Source organism: Artibeus jamaicensis, unplaced genomic scaffold (assembly GCF_021234435.1).
Source record: "Artibeus jamaicensis isolate MK-2021 breed Jamaican fruit bat unplaced genomic scaffold, CSHL_Jam_final contig_240, whole genome shotgun sequence".
NCBI classification, from domain to species: domain Eukaryota; kingdom Metazoa; phylum Chordata; class Mammalia; order Chiroptera; family Phyllostomidae; genus Artibeus; species Artibeus jamaicensis.
Window position 1 is genome coordinate 10862935 of NW_026521506.1, and position 18062 is coordinate 10880996.

General features: G+C 38.7%; 1 protein-coding gene across 6 annotated transcripts in view; it reads right to left on the reverse strand.

Moving 5' to 3' along the window:
• Positions 1-18062, reverse strand: part of ENOX2 (ecto-NOX disulfide-thiol exchanger 2) — a 426329-nt gene that overhangs the window by 140103 nt on the left and 268164 nt on the right. For 3 of the 6 annotated variants that reach the window (XM_053662315.1, XM_053662313.1, XM_053662314.1), the window contains exon 4: positions 10587-10675. The exons of the other annotated variants lie outside the window; for them this stretch is intronic. In XM_053662315.1, the coding sequence (XP_053518290.1) occupies positions 10587-10659 (73 nt within the window). In that variant the 5' untranslated portion in view covers positions 10660-10675. The remainder of the gene's footprint in view (positions 1-10586; positions 10676-18062) is intronic. 6 annotated transcript variants of the gene reach the window in all.

An 18062-nucleotide genomic window follows, 5' to 3' on the forward strand; every position in this document is an offset into this window, starting at 1 on the left:
CTATCATGTCATCTGCAAACAATGACAGTTTTGTTTCCTCCTTTCCAATTTGGATGCCTTTTATTTCCTTTGCTTGTCTGATCGCTCTGGTTAAAACTTCCAATACTATATTGAATAGAAGGGGTGAAAGTGGATGGCCTTGTCTTGTTCCTGATCTTAGTGGAAAAGATACTAGTTTTTGCCCATTGAGTATGATGTTGGCTGTAGGTCTCTCATATATGGCCTTTATTATGTTGAGGAATGCACCGTCTATTCCTACTTTGCTGAGTGTTTTTATCATAAATGGGTGTTGTACCTTATCAAAAGCTTTTTCCCTGTCTATTGATGTGATCATGTGATTTTTGTCTTTACTTTTGTTTATGTGATGTATTACATGTACTGATTTGCACATATTGAACCATCCTTGCATCCCTGGGATGAATCCCACTTGGTCTTGGTGTATGATCTTTTTGATATATTGTTAGATGCGATTTGCCAATATTTTGTTGAGGATTTTAGCATCTATGTTCATCAGCGATATTGGCCTGAAATTTTCTTTCTTTGTTGTGTGTCTGTCTGGTTTTGGAATTAAGATGATGCTGGCTTCATAAAAAGAGTGGGATTCTTCAATCATTTTGGATTTTTTGGAATAGCCTGTGAAGAATTGGAGTTAGCTCTTCCTTAAATGCTTTATAGAATTCTCCTGTGAAACCATCTGGTCTAGGGCTTTTGTGCTTTGGGAGATTTTTGATTACTGCTTCAATTTCCTTTGCTGTTATTGGTCTATTGAGGCTTTCTGCTTCTTCTTCATTGAGTTTTGGAAGATCATATTTCTCTAGATATTTGTCCATTTCACCTAAGTTTTCAAATTTCTTGGCATACAGTTCTTCTTAATAATTTCTTACAATCCTTTGTATTTCTGTAGGGTCCATTGTAATCTCTCCTCTTTCATTTCTGATTGTGTTTATTTGGGTTCTCTCTCTTCTTTTCTTGATGAGTCTACTTAAAGGCTTGTTTATTTTGTTTATCTTTTCAACAAACCACCTCATGGATTCATTGATTCTTAGAATTGTGCTTTTAGTCTCTATGTCATTTAATTCTGCTCTGATCTTGGTTATTGCCTTCCTTCTAGTTGCTCTGGGCTGTCTTTGTTGTTCCTCAAGTTCTTGTAGGCATAGGGTTAGGTTGTTTGTTTGAAATGTTTCTATCTTTCTTAGGTAGCCCTGTATTGCTATGAACTTCCCTCTCAGGACTGCCTTCGCTGTGTCCTATAAGTTTGGGTTGTTGTGAGTTCATTTTCATTTGTTTCCAGAAACTTTTTCATTTCTTCCTTGATTTCATTCTTGACCCATTTGTTGTTTAATAGCATGCTATTCAATCTCCATGATATTGAATGTTTTGGGTCTTTTCTCTTGGGGTTGGTTTCCAGTTTAAGTCCCTTGTGGTCAGAGAAAATCCTTGAGATGATTTCAATTTTCTTAATTCTGTTGAGGCTCGTTTTGCGCCCTATCATGTGGTCTATCTTTGAAAATGATACATGCGCATTTGAAAAGAATGTGTATTTAGCTTCTCTCAGATGAAGAATTCTATATATATCAGTTAAATCCATTTAATCTAGGACGTTGTTCAATTCCACAATATCTTTGTTGATTTTTTGTTTGGAAGATCTGTCCATTTTTGACATTGGAGTGTTAAAATCCCCAACTATAACTGTGTTGCTGTCAATATCTTTCTTGAAGTCCTCTAAGATTTTCTTTATATATTTGGGTGCTCCTATGTTGGGTGCATATATATTTACAACGTTTATGTCCTCTTTGTGGATTCTTCCCTTGAGTATTATGAAGTGACCTTCTGGATCTCTTTTTATGTCCTTTTTTTGAAGCCTATTTTGTCTGATATGAGTATTGCTACCCCAGCTTTTTTTTCTGGCCATTTCCATGGAAAATTTGTTTCTAGACCCTCAATTTTAGTCTGTGCTGGTATGTTGTCCTGAGGTGGGTCTCTTGCAGGCAGCAAATGTATGGTTCATGCTTTCTTATCCATTCAGATATTTTATGCCTTTTAATTGGAGTATTTAGTCCATTTACATTTAAGGATATTATTGATAGATACTTATTCATTGTAATTTTTATACCTGCGCTTCTCATTGTCTCTCTCTTTTCCTTACTTTCCTTAAAGCAGACTGTTTAGTATTTCTTGCAGAGCTGGTTTGGTGGAGCCATATACTTTTAGACTTCTTTTGTCTTGGAAGCTCTTTATTTGGCCTTCTATCTTGATTGACAGCCTTGCTGGGTAAAGTAGCCTTGGTTGAAGGCCTCTGCTTCACATTACTTGGAATATTTCTTGCCATTCTCTTCTTGCTTGGAGTGTTTCCATTGAGAGGTCAGTTGCTAACCTTATTGGGGCTCCCTTATAGATTACTTCCTTTTTCTCCCTAGCTGCCTTTTAAGTTTCTCTCTTTATCTTGAGATTTTGCCATTTTAATGATGATTTGCCTTGAAGTGGGTCTCTTTGGGTTCCTCTTGATTGGGACTCTCTGCGTTTCCTGGATATGTGCGACTTTTTCTCTCATCAAATTAGGGAAGGTTTCCATCATGACTTTTTCAAATAGGTTTTTTATCCGTTGCTCTTCTTCTTCTCCTTCTGGTATTCCTATTATTCGGATATTATTACGTTTTATATTGTCTTGCATTTCTCTTAATCCCTCTTCGTTCTTTCTGAGCCTCTTTTCCTTTTCTTGCTCTTTCTGGGCATTTCTTTCTACTTTGTCGTCCAACTTTGCTGATTTGATCTTCTGCTTCATCAATTCTGCTTTTGATACCTTCCACTGTGTTCTTCAGTTCACAAATTGTATTCTTCAATTCCTCTTGGTCCTTGCTGATAGTTTCTATTTCCTTTTTCATGTTGATATAGTTTGCAGTGAGTTCATTGTAGCTCCCCTGTATTTTCTGGTAGCTCATTGTGAGCTCTTTGAACTTCCTGATAACCAGTGGTTTGAATTCAATATCTGATAGCTGACTTGCTTGTATTTCACGTAGCATTCTTTCTGAGGCTTCCTCCTTTCCTTTCATTTGGGTATTGTTTCTTTGTCTTCCCATTGTTTGTGAGGCTCTTCTTGTTAGCTTTGGCTTCTTAAATTGATTTCTTCTGGCTCCCTTAGTTTATGGTGTGAACTTCTGTGGTAGAAAACCTGTGAGATTTATTGGTGTGCTTTCCTCGATCTCTCAAGTACACTGGTGTTAAGGTGTCCTTAACGTTTGCTCTGAATTTGTCTTTGTGTTTTTCTTGTTGCTGGGTCTTTTTTTTTTTTTTTGCGGGTTCTTTCCACCAGCTGGTGAACTGATGGTCCCTCTGTCCCCTACACATTTTAGTTTGCTGTGCTGGTGAGGGTGGGTTGCATTGAAGCTAGATCTTCTGCATATACAGGGTTTTGAAGATTCTGTTTTGCTCTTGTTCAGTTGTTTGCATTTGGAAATTTTTCCGCTATTTAGTTGTATTTCCAGGTAGGTCTTGGGTTGAGGTTTGTATGGTTTCTACTCTCTCCTTCACCTTACTTTGTTGTTATCTGTTGGTTGTTCCTTTGTTGTTGGGTTTCCTCTTCCTTTGGGTATCCTGATGTTCATCCCTTCCACCTATTCTTTTTTATTTTATTTATTTTTTTTTTGTGATCAGCTGGAGGGGAAGGCATACTGGTTTATGACAGCAGGAGAGTATTCTATGATATTTACAGTAGCAGCCAGTAGGGAAGAGATAGGTGCTCCCCCGACCATGTACAGCGAGAACTGTAATCTTCAACCCACCAAGCACTTTTCAGAATGGGTGGAAGGAAGATAAAGCTCTTGTTGAGGAGGGAAGGCTTGTGTTGGATCCAGAAAGGAGCAAGGTTGAGGGAGGTCAGATTCTGATGTAAGGTGAGAATAAGGGATGGTAAATAGGTGTAGTGTGAGAGAGAATAGAGTTAACCACTACAGTATTATAGTTCAGACAACAATGTAGTGTGCTAAGATCTGGGGGGGGGTGTTTTGCAGTATTTACAACAGCATGCAACAACTATTATTTACAATAATATCAGAGCAACAATCATACAACAGAATCTATGATATAACAAGATTAGGGAGTATTGGACTTTCAATAGTTTGCTAACTGGGCAAGGGGAAGTAAAGGACAGTAAATTAGCAATACACTATGGTTGAGGGGACAGGGGAAACCTGTCAAGTGATACAATATATCCAGCCAAGGTAAAGAAGACTATACAGAAAGAAGAGGAATATAGAGCTACTATTAAAATAAAAGATGCAATAATAATGAAGAAATAATGAAAAAATTCAAATATGCAGTAACTTGTAACTTTTTCTGTTATAGCAAAGTGAATTTTGTCTGTCTCTACTGTTGAGATACCCCCTCTTTGAGTCCAACTCTGGTCTTTTTGCTGTTCCAACTCTTTTGTCTCACTTGGGGGGGAGGGGGTCAAAAAGAAAGAAAAAAAGGCAGCAGAAGGGAAGAGAATGTGGTAGGTTTGGAAAGAAAAGACGAAGGAATAAAACAAGGAACGAGAAGAGAGAGGGTAAAAGTATTGAAAGATAAAACAATAATAAAGTTAAAAAATGAAAGATTATTTAAAACAAAAAAACCCCACAAAAACAACAACAAAAACACCCTCTTCTTAGTTTCCAGCTGGTCAAGCCTTTTATTCTGGTCACACTAGCTGAAGCAGTCTGAGGGTTGATTAGTGCTGTCTTTCTCCCTTCTCGGTGAACTTAGCTGGTCTTATGATTGCTCTCCCAAAATCCTCTCCTCAGCGCCCCACTGAAAGCAGACTTTCCCCAGGATTCACAGTCCTGGCCTGGGGTGTGGACACACATCTCTGGTCCCGCCTGCCCTGGCACCAACCATTCCCAGTGCTATGTGGGATCAAAAAGGTGACTCTGGATTCTCCCAAGCCAGTGACCACAGACTCTACATGTGATCAATGCTCTCTGATTTGCTTCTTCATACTCACTCCTCTCTCTGACAATCCAAGCAAACAGATCTCTCCTGGCATTTTTCAAACTGCGCCAGGCTGGGTAGGGAGGGAGATGGTGACTGGCTCTCTTCCAGGGGCGTTGCATCCAGCCCTCAGCTCACACTCCCAGAGTCTGGGGCAGACCCAGCAGACCCGGCCCAGGCCCAGTGCAATGGGGGATGCAAGGGTGACTCTCAATTCTCCCAAGCCAGAGTCTACGGACTGCGTGTGATCAAAGCTCTCTGTTTTGCTTCTTCATACCCACTCCTCTCCCTGATACTCCAAGCAAACAGATCTCTCTTGGCTTTTTTTCAAACTGCGCCCAGCTGGGTAGGGAGTTTTTTCAAACTGTGCCCAGCTGGTGACTGGCTCTCTCCCAAGGTCCTTGAGCCAGCCTTTGGCTCCCAGAGACTGAGGCAGACCAACCCAGGCCCTGGGGAGGCCGGGCCTGGTGCTGCCTGGGACCTTATTGACCTCCAGCTGTCTCTCCTCACCTTCTGGTCATACAGAGTCTGCTCCAATTTCTGGAGTCCTACCTTCCTATATGCTGGGTCCCTGTTGGCTGTCTGCTGTGCTCCTCCGCAGATCAGCCCGATTTTTCTCTAGTGCGTGGGGGGAAGCAAAATCCTTTGTCCTACTCTGCCACCATCTTCCTAAAGCTCCCCTGATTACCAGTGTTTTGAACTGTGCATCTGAATGGTTGGCTATCTCTTCATTACTTAGTTGTATTTATTCTGGAGCTTTGATTTGTTTTTTCATTTGGGGCATATTTCTTTGTCTCAGTGTACCTGTTATGTTGTAAGGAGCGGAGCCTTAGGTGTGTTCAGCAGAATGGGGCAATCTACGTTGCTGTGTTGTAACACTATGTGGGGAGGGGTCTGACAGGGAACAATGCTGCCTGCTCAGCTTTTGGCTGGCTTTCAGTCACTTCCTCCCCTACCCACAAGCAAATTGGGCGTTTTTGGTGCTGATTCCCAGGTGGGTGGTTTTGTGTACGTTTTAGGACCCTGTGGGTCTCTCCAATGAACTGTCCTGTGAGGCTAGGAGTTTCTCCTGCTGCTGTCTCAGCCCTCACAGGTTTTTTTCAGTCAGAGGTTTTGAGGCTTTGTTTCCCTACTCTGGATCCCTGGGTTGCTCAGTCTGTCTTGCTTCCCTGTTGTTCCTCCTGGTTTATCCCTGTGCCAATAGGAGACTGCCCATTCTGCCAGCTGCCAACTTGCCAAGAGTCCTCTCCACCAGAGCTGCCTGTCTCCACCCCTCCTACCAGTCTGGATGAATGTTTCTTCATTAACTCCTTGGGTGTAGGACTTCCATACAGTTTAATTTTCTGTCAGTTCTGGTTGCTTTTTTGTTGTTAAGTTGCTGTTCTTCTTTTGGTTGTGTGAGGAGGCAAAGTGTATCTACTTACACCTCCACATTGGCTGGAAGTCCAGTTCTTAAAGTCTTAAGGAGTTCTTTCCTAAGTGTCCTTCTCATCTCCCTCCCCTTCCCCAGCACTTATCTCTACCTGTCAAATCCTACTCATTTTTTAAGGGTCATTTCATTGTCACCTTGCCTTTGGAGCCACCTCACTGGAATGAATTATTCACTCTTATGTGTTTTCATAACCTGTATATATAATTTGATTTTCATTTGTTTGCTTATTCTCTCACTCCTCCCCAAACCAAACTTCTACTTTACTATATGCCAGTTTCTGTGCTAGTGAACAAGAATAGAGAGATGAAAAAAACCCTCATTTGTTATTATGGAAGAACTCACAATACAGTGAGAGATATGACATATAAACAACCCATACAAATTATTGAATAAGTGTTGTAATAAAACTATGAGTAAAGTGCTATGGGAATAGGGGAGTAATTAAATCTTCTGAAATGGGTTTAGATATATGTATTTAGGGTTGGGAGGAGTGCGGGCGGAGGAGGTGAATTGGCAGGAAAGCCTTCACTGGCAAAGAATCCCTGGAATGAATCTTTAAGGAGGGATTGGATTTTCCTCCAGGTAGTGAATAGAGAGTTAGTGTTGAAGAGCATTCCAGGAAGCAAGAACAATTGTATACTTATCATCAACTGCTTTGAATTGTTGTTATTGGATACATATCTCTCTTCTGCTAGCCTGCATGTTTCTTTAGATCCTTATAATTCTTTGTATTGCTGTGGTGTTGAATGTCACTTGTCTTTTGTTTCTGATTTTATTTGTTTAGATCAGGGACTGGGTTTTGGTCATTTCTGTTTCCCCATTTCTTAGTTCAGTGTCTAGTATACAGTAGGTTTCAAGAAATATTTGAATGGATGGATAAAGAAAATCAACTTATATTGACTTGGGGCACAATAAGCAATCTATGCAATGATACTCATTGATTATTTGTATACCTTTTTGGAATGATAGATTTGTCTTTAAAGGAATGGTATGATTGCTAAACTGATTGTCCCTCCAAAGCATCTAATTTACCTGGAGGAATTTACTTAGGAGTTAAAACCAGAGATAGATTCACCCAACTAGTAATTCAGTTTAATTTCATTAGCTATTACCTGTTTCTCATATACATATAATCACACATATACAGAAACTTGTAAATTTTTACTTTCAAAGAAAGATCTCACCTTTAACAGGAAGCTAAACAACAAAAACAAACAAGCAAGCAAAATAAAAAACAATGGCACTAAAATAGAGAACAGGGGGACAATGACCAGAGGGGAGAGGGGAGGGAATTTCAGGGGAAAAAGGGGAAGGATTTACAGGAACTAGTAAAAAGGACACATGGACAAAAACTAAGGGGGGTGGAAATGGGAGGGAGCTGGGGAGCATTAACAGGGGTGTGCTGGGATGGGAGTAAAAGACAGAAAACTGTACTTGAATAACAATTAAATTAAAAAAAATTAAAAAAAGAAAAATCCCAGATAATTATTTCTGGTGGCAATCTGGGTTTAAGGTTTGCACTAACAAAGCATGTTGTGATAAGCATCTATTTGGAATCATCATTTAATAGTGCAAAAGTTAAGTCCTGGACTGATTCACTTTCCAGATTAAAAATGAACATCCAGCAATGAACATCCACATTTAAGTGTTTTATGAAAGTAGTCCCATGTCACTAAATAAAGAGATTTTTCATTTTCCCATGAGCGAAGGTAAGTGCTAATGTTTGATAAATGCTCTTCAAAATACCTCACCCAAGTCTGAAGAACCTATCCTGCTATACTGGCTCTATTGTTCCACTTGTGTGGAAACTCCTCAGGAGATCGCTGTGGTTGTGAATGAGTGCCTTCTAGGTAAGTTGATTGAAGATGCGGCACTTGGAACAAAAGTTCATTAGCACTAAAATAATAAAAGATTTGGAAGTGATCATCCACTTTAAGTAGGGATCATTCCATAACTATTAAATCCCTTCCACTGCATTGTTTATGCTTAAGTGATTAACTAGTCAATTACTGAATAAGTTATTTGATCTTGAAGACCACACACACTGTACGTGTAGGTATAGGGTGGGTGATACACCCATCCTGTAGTACAGTTAATTATTTCAAATATTTCCTTTGAAACAAGTTTAGTATGTTTGTGCCATCTTACCAATTACAATATATATATATATATTTTAATATTTTATTTATTTATTTTTACAGAGGAAAGGATGGAAGAAGAGAGGGGGAGAAATATCAATGTGTGTTTGCCTCTCATGTGGTACCCCCTGGGGACCTAGTCCCCAAGCCAGGCATGTGTTCTCACTGGGAATTGAACCAGTGACTCTTTGGTTTGTAGCCTGTGCTCAATCCACTGAGCTACACCAGCCAGGCACAATATATTCTTTTATTAATAAAAAAGCTCTCCTCTGATAATTTACTCTCCTGTAATTCTCTTTCTTATGCCCAGGTTTATGTCCATTGGTTTTTATGCTACTTGTAATTTTGTTACATAGTTTTATGCAAAATTGAGAAAGGATTTTGTCAACAAGCAGAGTAGAAAGCAATCCTGTCTAGTGATCAAGAACATGGATTTGGGTATCATATGACCCTGGACCAGAGTCTAGCTCTACTACTAGTAACTATAACATGCTCATTCTCTCTTTCTTTTCTTTCATTTTCTTTATTGTTGGTTTTCATTCCAGTCTTCTTTCCATATTTGCCATACATTCACTGAACATTTTTTATGTGTAAAGCAACATTTTAGTTGTTGAAAACATTAAGGTGAGTCAAATAGGCCTCATCTTTGGTATTACGAAACTATATTCCACTGCAGGAGGGACACATTAAAATACAAATGAAAATAAAATAATTACATATTGTGGCAAGTGCTCTGAATAAAAACTGGGCTTGATGAGGAAAAAGGCAAATGAAAAAATTAGAAAATGATAGTATCTGCCTGATAGGTTTGTTGAAAATTAAATTAGAAAATGTGGGTAAACAATTTAGCATGGCTTCTTTTTTTACTTTTGAATATTTATTTATTGATTGATTGATTGTTCAGTTACAGCCGTCCTGCCTTTTCCGCTCTTGCTCTCCCCTGCCCCATACCCCCACTCCCATGGTCAATTCTCCCCGCATTGTCTATGCCCATAAGTCCTCTATTCATGTCCCTTGACACATATTGTGTACTTGGTAAGTGGTAATAATAATATGGTAATAGTTAAGATGATAATGATGATGGGGGTCCCAGCCCTTGAAGGTCATAAAATCTATTGAAAGGCACAGAATATATATGAATTATTATAATATACCATATGAATATGAAAATGAGGAACAGATAGTTTAAGTCATCAGCTCAATATCACACAGCTAAAAGTTGTAGAACAGAAACATGAACCTAGGCAGTCCTGATGTCAATACCCATAGTCTGATTTGTGACACTAAACTTCCTCTCAAAGAGCCCATTTACTTTCTCTGTTCTCCTAGCTCACTGAACACATTACTATTATAGCCCTTACTAGATTATATTTTTATCACCTCTTTCTATGTCTATATATCACCCTAGACTCTGGAATCCCTTATTCCTCCTTGTTATTATTACTACCTAGACACCATGTCTCACATGGAATAGATGTTCAATAAACTGTTTTAAATAAATGAATGAAGAAATATAGGAGTATGTATAAGAGAGTCCTGCATAGACATTCTTTTTCCCAGAAGCAGGTGCCAAGCTATTCAGAATGGGACACTACTCTATTGTTATATGAAGATAAAATGTCATTTGGTGTTTTTCTTCTGAGGACAGAATATTAATCATTTTAAATGAAGAGTGTGAGGAAGATCAAATGATGGTAATTCGAGGTATTATAATCCTAACATGCTGATGATATGAAAAAAATCACAATTAAAGAAAAACAAACTCTAAGAACAATAAATCTGGAGATAGTAAGATAATTTTCTTCACAGAGAAATTCTTTATGAGTAAGAAGGAACTGACTGGAATTTTTTGAGAACTTAAGATGATTAAATTTGCTAAAATAAATGTGCATTTAGCTGCCATATTTGTTAATTCCTTGAGGGAAGGCTATATAAACCTCAATTGCTTTTGTAATATTCTACAGTGACTAGCTCAAAATTGGTGCCAATAAGTGTACTTTGAAATAAGTGTACTTTGTAAGAACTTAGCAAGTGTACAAAGTGTGGCTTACCTTCAATGCTTATTTCACAGACCCACATCCACATAAAATTTCTTTGCATTGTGTGGTTCTGAACCATGGACATAGGTTTCTAGTCATTTCTGCAGAAAGAAGATAGTGGTCCTAAGCTGGGTGAGACACTGGACCTTTGGAGTATATGAAGACATATATAAATGGTGAATAATAGTATTAATGACAGTAATTATAGCATTACTAATGATGGTTAAGTTATTGATTACTTGTACGTGCCAGGCAATATTCTAGGCACTTTATGTACATTAACTTAAAACTCACAACAATCTGTGAATTACAACCTCTCATTATTCCTGTCATTATCCCCATTTTACTGCTGAGATACTAGGAACAGATAGTTTAAGCAAGCTGTTCATGGTCATACAGCTAGACTGCAGTGGAGCTAGGGTTCAAACCCAAGTAGTTTGGCTCCACAATTCATGCTCTTAACTATTGCATTGTCCAAAAAGTTCATTTTGTGTTTTCAGTATCATGACTCTAGCAGCACTTAGTTGTCTTAACTTCATTCAAAATAATTTTGTTACATGGTGGGGAGTCCATGTGCTGTGGAAGACTGACAGGTTACTGTTTACAGAGTGGTCTTGGAAATAGCACTAGGAATATCATGAGAAAGGAAAGAGATAAAGGAAAAAGAAGTTTAGAAAATGCTTGCATGGAACACAGAAGAAATCCCCATCTTTAGCATATCACACCCATACAGTAGGCACTCAAGAAGTATTTCCTGTGAAAAACTACAGTACAAGGGCAGGGTTGAACTAAATGACATTGTGCTTTCTGTCTCTGCCTAAAGAAAGGAAACAGCAGGGTAAATCATATTTTGGGTCTGCATTAAGCCTAGGAATCAAGGTTTTTCTGTTTGGTATTTATTGTTCATGAAGCAATATATTGTGCATTGTAGGTGTTATTTTGAATCCCTATTCATTTTCTTTGAAAAGTAACAATCCATCATTGTTTGTGAACAGTGCACTGAAGCCCCGCTCCCTCTCTGACCACGGACGTCACCAGCAGAGATGCCACAGCTTGCATCATTGTTATGTAGGGTTAGAGAGCTCAGGGAGACTTCTGTAAGACAAGGCTCCCAGGCAGTTTAAGAGAGATGACGCTATTAGGCAAGGGCTTTGTCTCCTTCTGAGTGTTACCAAGGAAAGATCAAGGAGACCTTGAGATGTCACAACACATGCTTCCTTGCAGAGGTGAAAGGAAAAAGAAAAGGGAAAGAGAAGGTTTTTATGCTAGCCTATATAGTAGGGAATCATTCTCACATAAACTGGATGTGGTGGGGTGTGCAGTGGGAGATAGTAGTTTGATCCTCAAGGTATGCAGCTGAAAACCTCAGGGTAGGGGGTGCTTTCACAAACTGAGCCTCACTCATCCTGGAAGATTCACTGTTTTAGTCTATAAGCTGGATAGTCATAGAGATAACCACATCCATAGTGCATATTGGAGCAGTTATAAGGATGCTCAGGACTTTTAACTAGATCTATAAGAGGCTAGGGCACTAAGACAGACTTCCAGACAGCAGTTGCAGTGGAGGTGGGAGTATATCAGGGAAGAAGTCCACATGGTTTGGTATGTACCTCTCCAAGGAACACACAGTATATATCTTATATGAATAAAGGCAACAGGCATAGTGGAAGGAATAAAGACCTTGATACCAGAGAGATCTAAAATCAAATCTGGGCCTTATTACTTACTAGCTTTCTGACTTGAGGCAAGTTCCGCATATTTTGTAGCCTATTCATTCACCTGTACTTGGAGATAGTGAAACCTACCTCTCAGATACTAAGCTAATGATAATAATGTTGATTCCTAATATTACCTTAAATTCTTATTATGTACAAAACACCGTTTTTAAGGCTTTATATGTATTAAGTAATCTAATCCTCATAATCCCATGAGATAGATAATATTTATCTTAGACCCAATTTTACAGATAAGGAAAATTAAACACAAAGAAGTTAAGAAGTTGCCCAAGGTCACATATGGAGTTGATGCTGCAGTTGAAATTCAAATTCAGGCAGTATGGCTCTAGAGACCACACTCTTATTTATCATTGCTATATATCATCACTACTGTATAAAGAATGCTGGGCTGGACATCTGACACACAGCAAGTACTCAATCATAATCTTACTCCAACTTCCTTTATCTTTCCCTTCCTTTTTTCCAGTTAGGAAAAAAACTGTTCATTTGCCATTTGGGGGTTTCTTCTCCCACTTAGCTAAAGCCAGGGACCTTCTTTTCTGAGTGGCCTGGCACGGGTTGAAGAATCTCAGGAATAGCCTGTCACTTCAAGGTTTTTAGCTAGATGTGAGCCAGGAGAATAGACTGAGGTTGGATGTAGGGGTCCTGGAATACTGGTAGGTTCCACCACAGGAACCTTGGAGGGTTTCCTCAGTTAGTAAGAGCAGTGACTAACCACACTAGACAGGTTCTCTTAAGTAAGATCCTTAATTCTGCATCCCTGGCTTCTTGGGATTCTGAAATACCAGTGGACTATTACTCCCTCTAGTCTTTAGGACTGTGTCATCACATTCATTCCATATTTCCTCACTTACTATTTAGATAACAACATTGAAAGCATAAATGGGGTGGCAAAAATGCTATCTTAACCTAGCTCTTTTAACATCTGCACTAATTGCCTGTTAAGTCATGTAGTTCTTTTCCTGGTTTTGAAACAGACATATTAATATTTCTGTCAGGATCCCAAATGTTGTAGCTACTGGTTTTCAGCTAGAAAACAATATTTAACAGATCAACTAATTGAATTTCAGGTACTGAGCATGCTCTTTAAGTTAATGGTATGACTAGGGTTGAGGGCAGAATAGAGAAAGAAAAAATAAAAGAATGGGCTCTGTAAGTTCCCACAGCTCTGTGGTCTATGCTTTCCTTATGAGGTACGTTGCATAAGACATGACTTGGAAACTCTGCTGCTACACTGTTGGACGTCTGGCGAGGTCTCTTTGAGGGGAAAAAAAGAATCGTCCTGGGGCTAATTCACAAGCCATTTTTGCTTTAGCCCTTATTGCTGAAAAAATCTTTCCAACATCTTTCGGTCCACTTGTTTGCCATAGAAGATAGAGTACAATGAAGATAAATATAGCATGAACTAGATGTAGAATCAGGAGGGCTGAGTTTGAACTCTAGCTCAACTGTTCACTTGCTGTGTAACAAACCCTTACATCTGTGTCTGTCAAGTGCACTCCCATCATGTATATCAGAATCACCTGAATATTAATTTAACAAACATGTTAAATTCATCACTATTGGGTAATATCAAGGTAAAGAGTCCATGTGTTCCTGACCTTTGAAGGGCTCATATAGTAACAGGAGAGACAGACAGAAAAGAAAAACTTGTATAGTTTGCTAATGGCTAAAAAGAGAGATAAGAAGAAGGAGGATACAGTTACTCTGTTAGGAAGGAGGTGGGACTGGAGGACAAAGGGAAGCATAGAGGAAGTGATAGAAAGCTGTAGAAGGTGACTTTAAGGTGAGTTTTGAAAGATAAGCCAATTATGGTACTGTGGATATCTTAAAATGTGTAGAAGATAAGGCTATATTTGTGTTAAGTATAAAAACTAGCATAGACTTATTTGGGAGGATGAGCATTTGTGGAGAATATTTTCATATCACTTTACTTATTATTCCTCTCTCCTACAAGTAGAATGTTTAAAAATTGGAATCATTTTGTATTTTCCAGTTGGTTGGACTTTCAGAGGATGGCATTAGACTATAATGTTGACTTGCTCTGCAAGTCACTAACTACAAGGCCATGACCTAAGTCAGGAGGGTGGGAGACTGCCCATGACCACTATAAACAAGTTAAGTGTTAAATCCTAATGATAATGGGAACTTTGGCTTGAGAACTAGCTATCTCAAATATTAAGGGCAATGCTATATATACACATAGAGATGCATGAGGCAGTGATTAATGGCTCTGCTTTGGGCTAGCAGGCCTGGCCCCCTTCTAGTTTTTTGTATAGGCAGCCCTACTTGAGTTTTCAAACTGTACCTTAATTTGACAAATAATCAGAAACCTTTAGTATATAGAACTTTGCACTGCTCCCCTCCAACTTCATGTTTTAAAGTGACTTTTTTTTTTCTGCAGCACACTTCCATCAAACTCCATAATGCCTTTGGATAGACCAAGCATGACAAACTCTCAAGCTTTGATGCTGTGTGACCCTGAAAGAAGAAAAACATATCTGAATTCTAACCCTGACCCACCACTTAGCTACATAATGCTAAGGAAGTGATATAATGTCTCTGTTATTCATTTTCCGCATCTGAAAAATTAGGATAATAGCCCTGGCTGGTGTAGGTCAATGGATTGAGCATGGGCCTGCAAACCAAAGGGTCACCAGTTTGATTCTCAGTCAGGGCACATGCCTGGGTTGCAGGCCAGGCCCCCAGTAGGGGGTGCATGAGAAGCAACCACAATTGATGTTTTTCTCCATTTCTTTCTCCCTCCCTTCCCTTCTCTCTAAAAATAAATAAATAAAATCTTTAAAAAATTAGGATAATAATAGTACCTTTCTCATAAGGCTGTGGTGAGGAGTAAAGGAGAAAAAAATGCGAAAAGGTGCTCACTGCAGTGCCTAGCTTCAGTAAGTGGTAGTAGAATACTAGAAATTATTATTAATATATTAACCATAGTGAACATTACCCCTGATAGCTTAGGGAAAACAGGTGCCACTGCAGGTGAAAAGAGAGAAGAGTGTTATAATTCCTTCAGGTGTAAAGAATAGGACAGTACCAGTATGGGGACCAGCCATTAATAATAATGGGGAGTATATTTAAACTAAAAAAAAACAAGATGGCTTCTCTTTAACCAGTTCTCTACCAAGAACACTGTCAGAAAGAAGAGCAGGACTAATTCATATGCATCTCATCTGACTGATGCATTTTTTAAAACAAGTGGTACTGCTAATGAATTCTTTGAAAGGTTTTCTGGTGTTACCCTCTTCCTCCACTGTATATACACCCCCAATCCATCAGATCTGCTGTTAAAACCCAATTGGCATTTTTTCCTCCAAAAATATGGATGGCCTTTTCAGCCACGCTCTTTCTCTCTTAATCACCCCAGGTGATAAGGACAGAAGGCTATAGGGTAGGCAAGAGAAGAACTTGCTGTTTATCACCAGCTTCTCGATGAAACAGACGGAGGTTATGGCCATGGCTTTGACCTCCATGACAGTTGGGCAGAGAACACCAGCTATAGCAGTCTACTTGAGGGACAATCCATGTGCAAGTGATTTGGTCATCAGTTTGTGATTCTGGGACAGTATTAATAATAGTGCCTTTCCTGAAATAATTCTTACATATGACGTATTTTGCCCAATTTCATTTAATAGTTCTCCTGTAGCAATACGACAATAGTAGGCCACAAAACAAACATATGTGATTTATTGACTGCTCTTCCTGTTATCCACTTTTGTTGTAACTTAAATTTTCTTCTTGAGTGAATCTCCAGGCCACTAGTGACATCACTTTTCATCCTTTTATGTGTTTCTTTTTAAATTTGGCATTGACGTGGAGAAGACATAAAGGTGTTAAAAAATAAGACAGCTAAGTTGTTGATGATCTTCAGAGCAAACCTTCAGGGACTGATAGAACAAATTTGATTTGAAAATGATTACAAAGGGTGAATTCCCTGAAAATAATGAATTGGAAAGAAAATCTGGCTGGGAGTATTTGCTTATATACTTATTTCCACATGGAAGAAAAGGCATAATTCCTGTCAGCCTGTGCTTATAGCATGCCTAGATGGCCAGAGAGAAACCAACCAGTGATGACAATAAATACATATGCCCACCAGTTCACTGTATTCTCTGTCAGATCCAACCCCAAGGAAAGCTGTAAAGATAATTAAGTCTTTGGGTAAGTACCCATAAATTCATGGTTACAGTTTAAACACTTAACTTCAAATTCTCAAATGACCATACCTCTGTTTTTTGCTCTCCTAGAAGCTAGAAGTTCACTGTTAGAAAAGGGGAGGAGGAGAGGGGAGGAAGCAAGACAGCTGAAATACTCAATGATCCCCAGGAAAATTCTGGAAAGGCACGCTTTCCTAAAAAAATCACAACTTCTCGGGAAACTAATTGTTATGTCATTGGGAAACATCATCAGGGCAGACTGGCTGAAGATGTTATCAAAGTGAACTTAGATTTCTAAGAGTACTGTCCCTTAAAAATATAGCTTATTTTTGTATATCACACTCTATTTTCCACTGACTCACACTCATTGCTTAAGTTAAATAGAGTAGATATAAAGGAGGATTTATAAAATATAAGCATAAAGCATAAAACAATGATGCAATGAAAATTGTATAATCAACATGCAGTTTAAGAAAAAGAATATAACTATTACCTTTAAAGGTCACCATGTGCCTCTCCCTGATTCCTTCCATCTCTCCTCAGAGATAACTACTATTCTAAATTTTGTTAATCATTTCTTGCTTATCTTTACAGTACTACTACATATAATGAGGCTGTCTCTTTAGAAAGGTTTTATCTGAGTTTCTGTAGTATTCTTTAGTTGCCAGAAGCTTTAGTTCATGCTGTTTTCCCTCACATTCCTCCCCCTCCCTCATTCCCCCCACCCAACTTGTCCAGTAGTTAGTGATCTATGAGCAAACATGAGTGTCAAAGAGATCATTTAGTAGTAAACCCATCTGGAAAGACAGTATTTGTTTTGTAACATGGCCACTTTCATTTTGTTTTTTTTCTAGCAAATCCATGCATGGACTTTAATTTGTTTACCTGGAGGATTGGGGACATGGGAGTGGCAGTGGGCTAGAGATCAGGATGACAAGGCTGTGCATATTGCTTAGTAAGAACACCTGAGGGGGTTGAAGTCAGAAGACTATGATGTGTGACTTTGGAGATGTCACTTAATGTCTCTGATCCTTGGTTTCCTCATCACAAAAATGTAAACAAAAATGATAGTGATATTACAGGGTGGATAAGATGGTTAAGCAAGAGATTAATAATTGTAAAATTGTTTTGAAAGCTGTAAGATATTTTGGAGATTAAACCTTTGTCTGACGTATCATTGGCAAATATGTTTTCCCATACAGTTGGTTGTCTTGCTAATTTAATACTGTTTTCTTTAGCCTTGCAGAAGCTTTTTATTTTGATGAGATTCCCAACCAAAATATACAAAGAACTTACACGACTCCACTCTAAGAAGACACCCAACCCAATTAAAAAATGGGAAAAGGACTTGAACAGACACTTCTCCAAGGAGGACATACAGAACATCCAGAGACACATGAAGAGATGCTCAATATCGTTAACTATCAGAGAGACGCAAATTAAAACCACAATGAGATACCACTTTACACCAGTCAGGATGGCTATCATAAACAAAGCAACAAACAACAAATGTTGCAGAGGGTGTGGGGGAAAAGGGGACCCTAGTTCATTCACTGTTGGTGGGATTGCAGACTGGTACA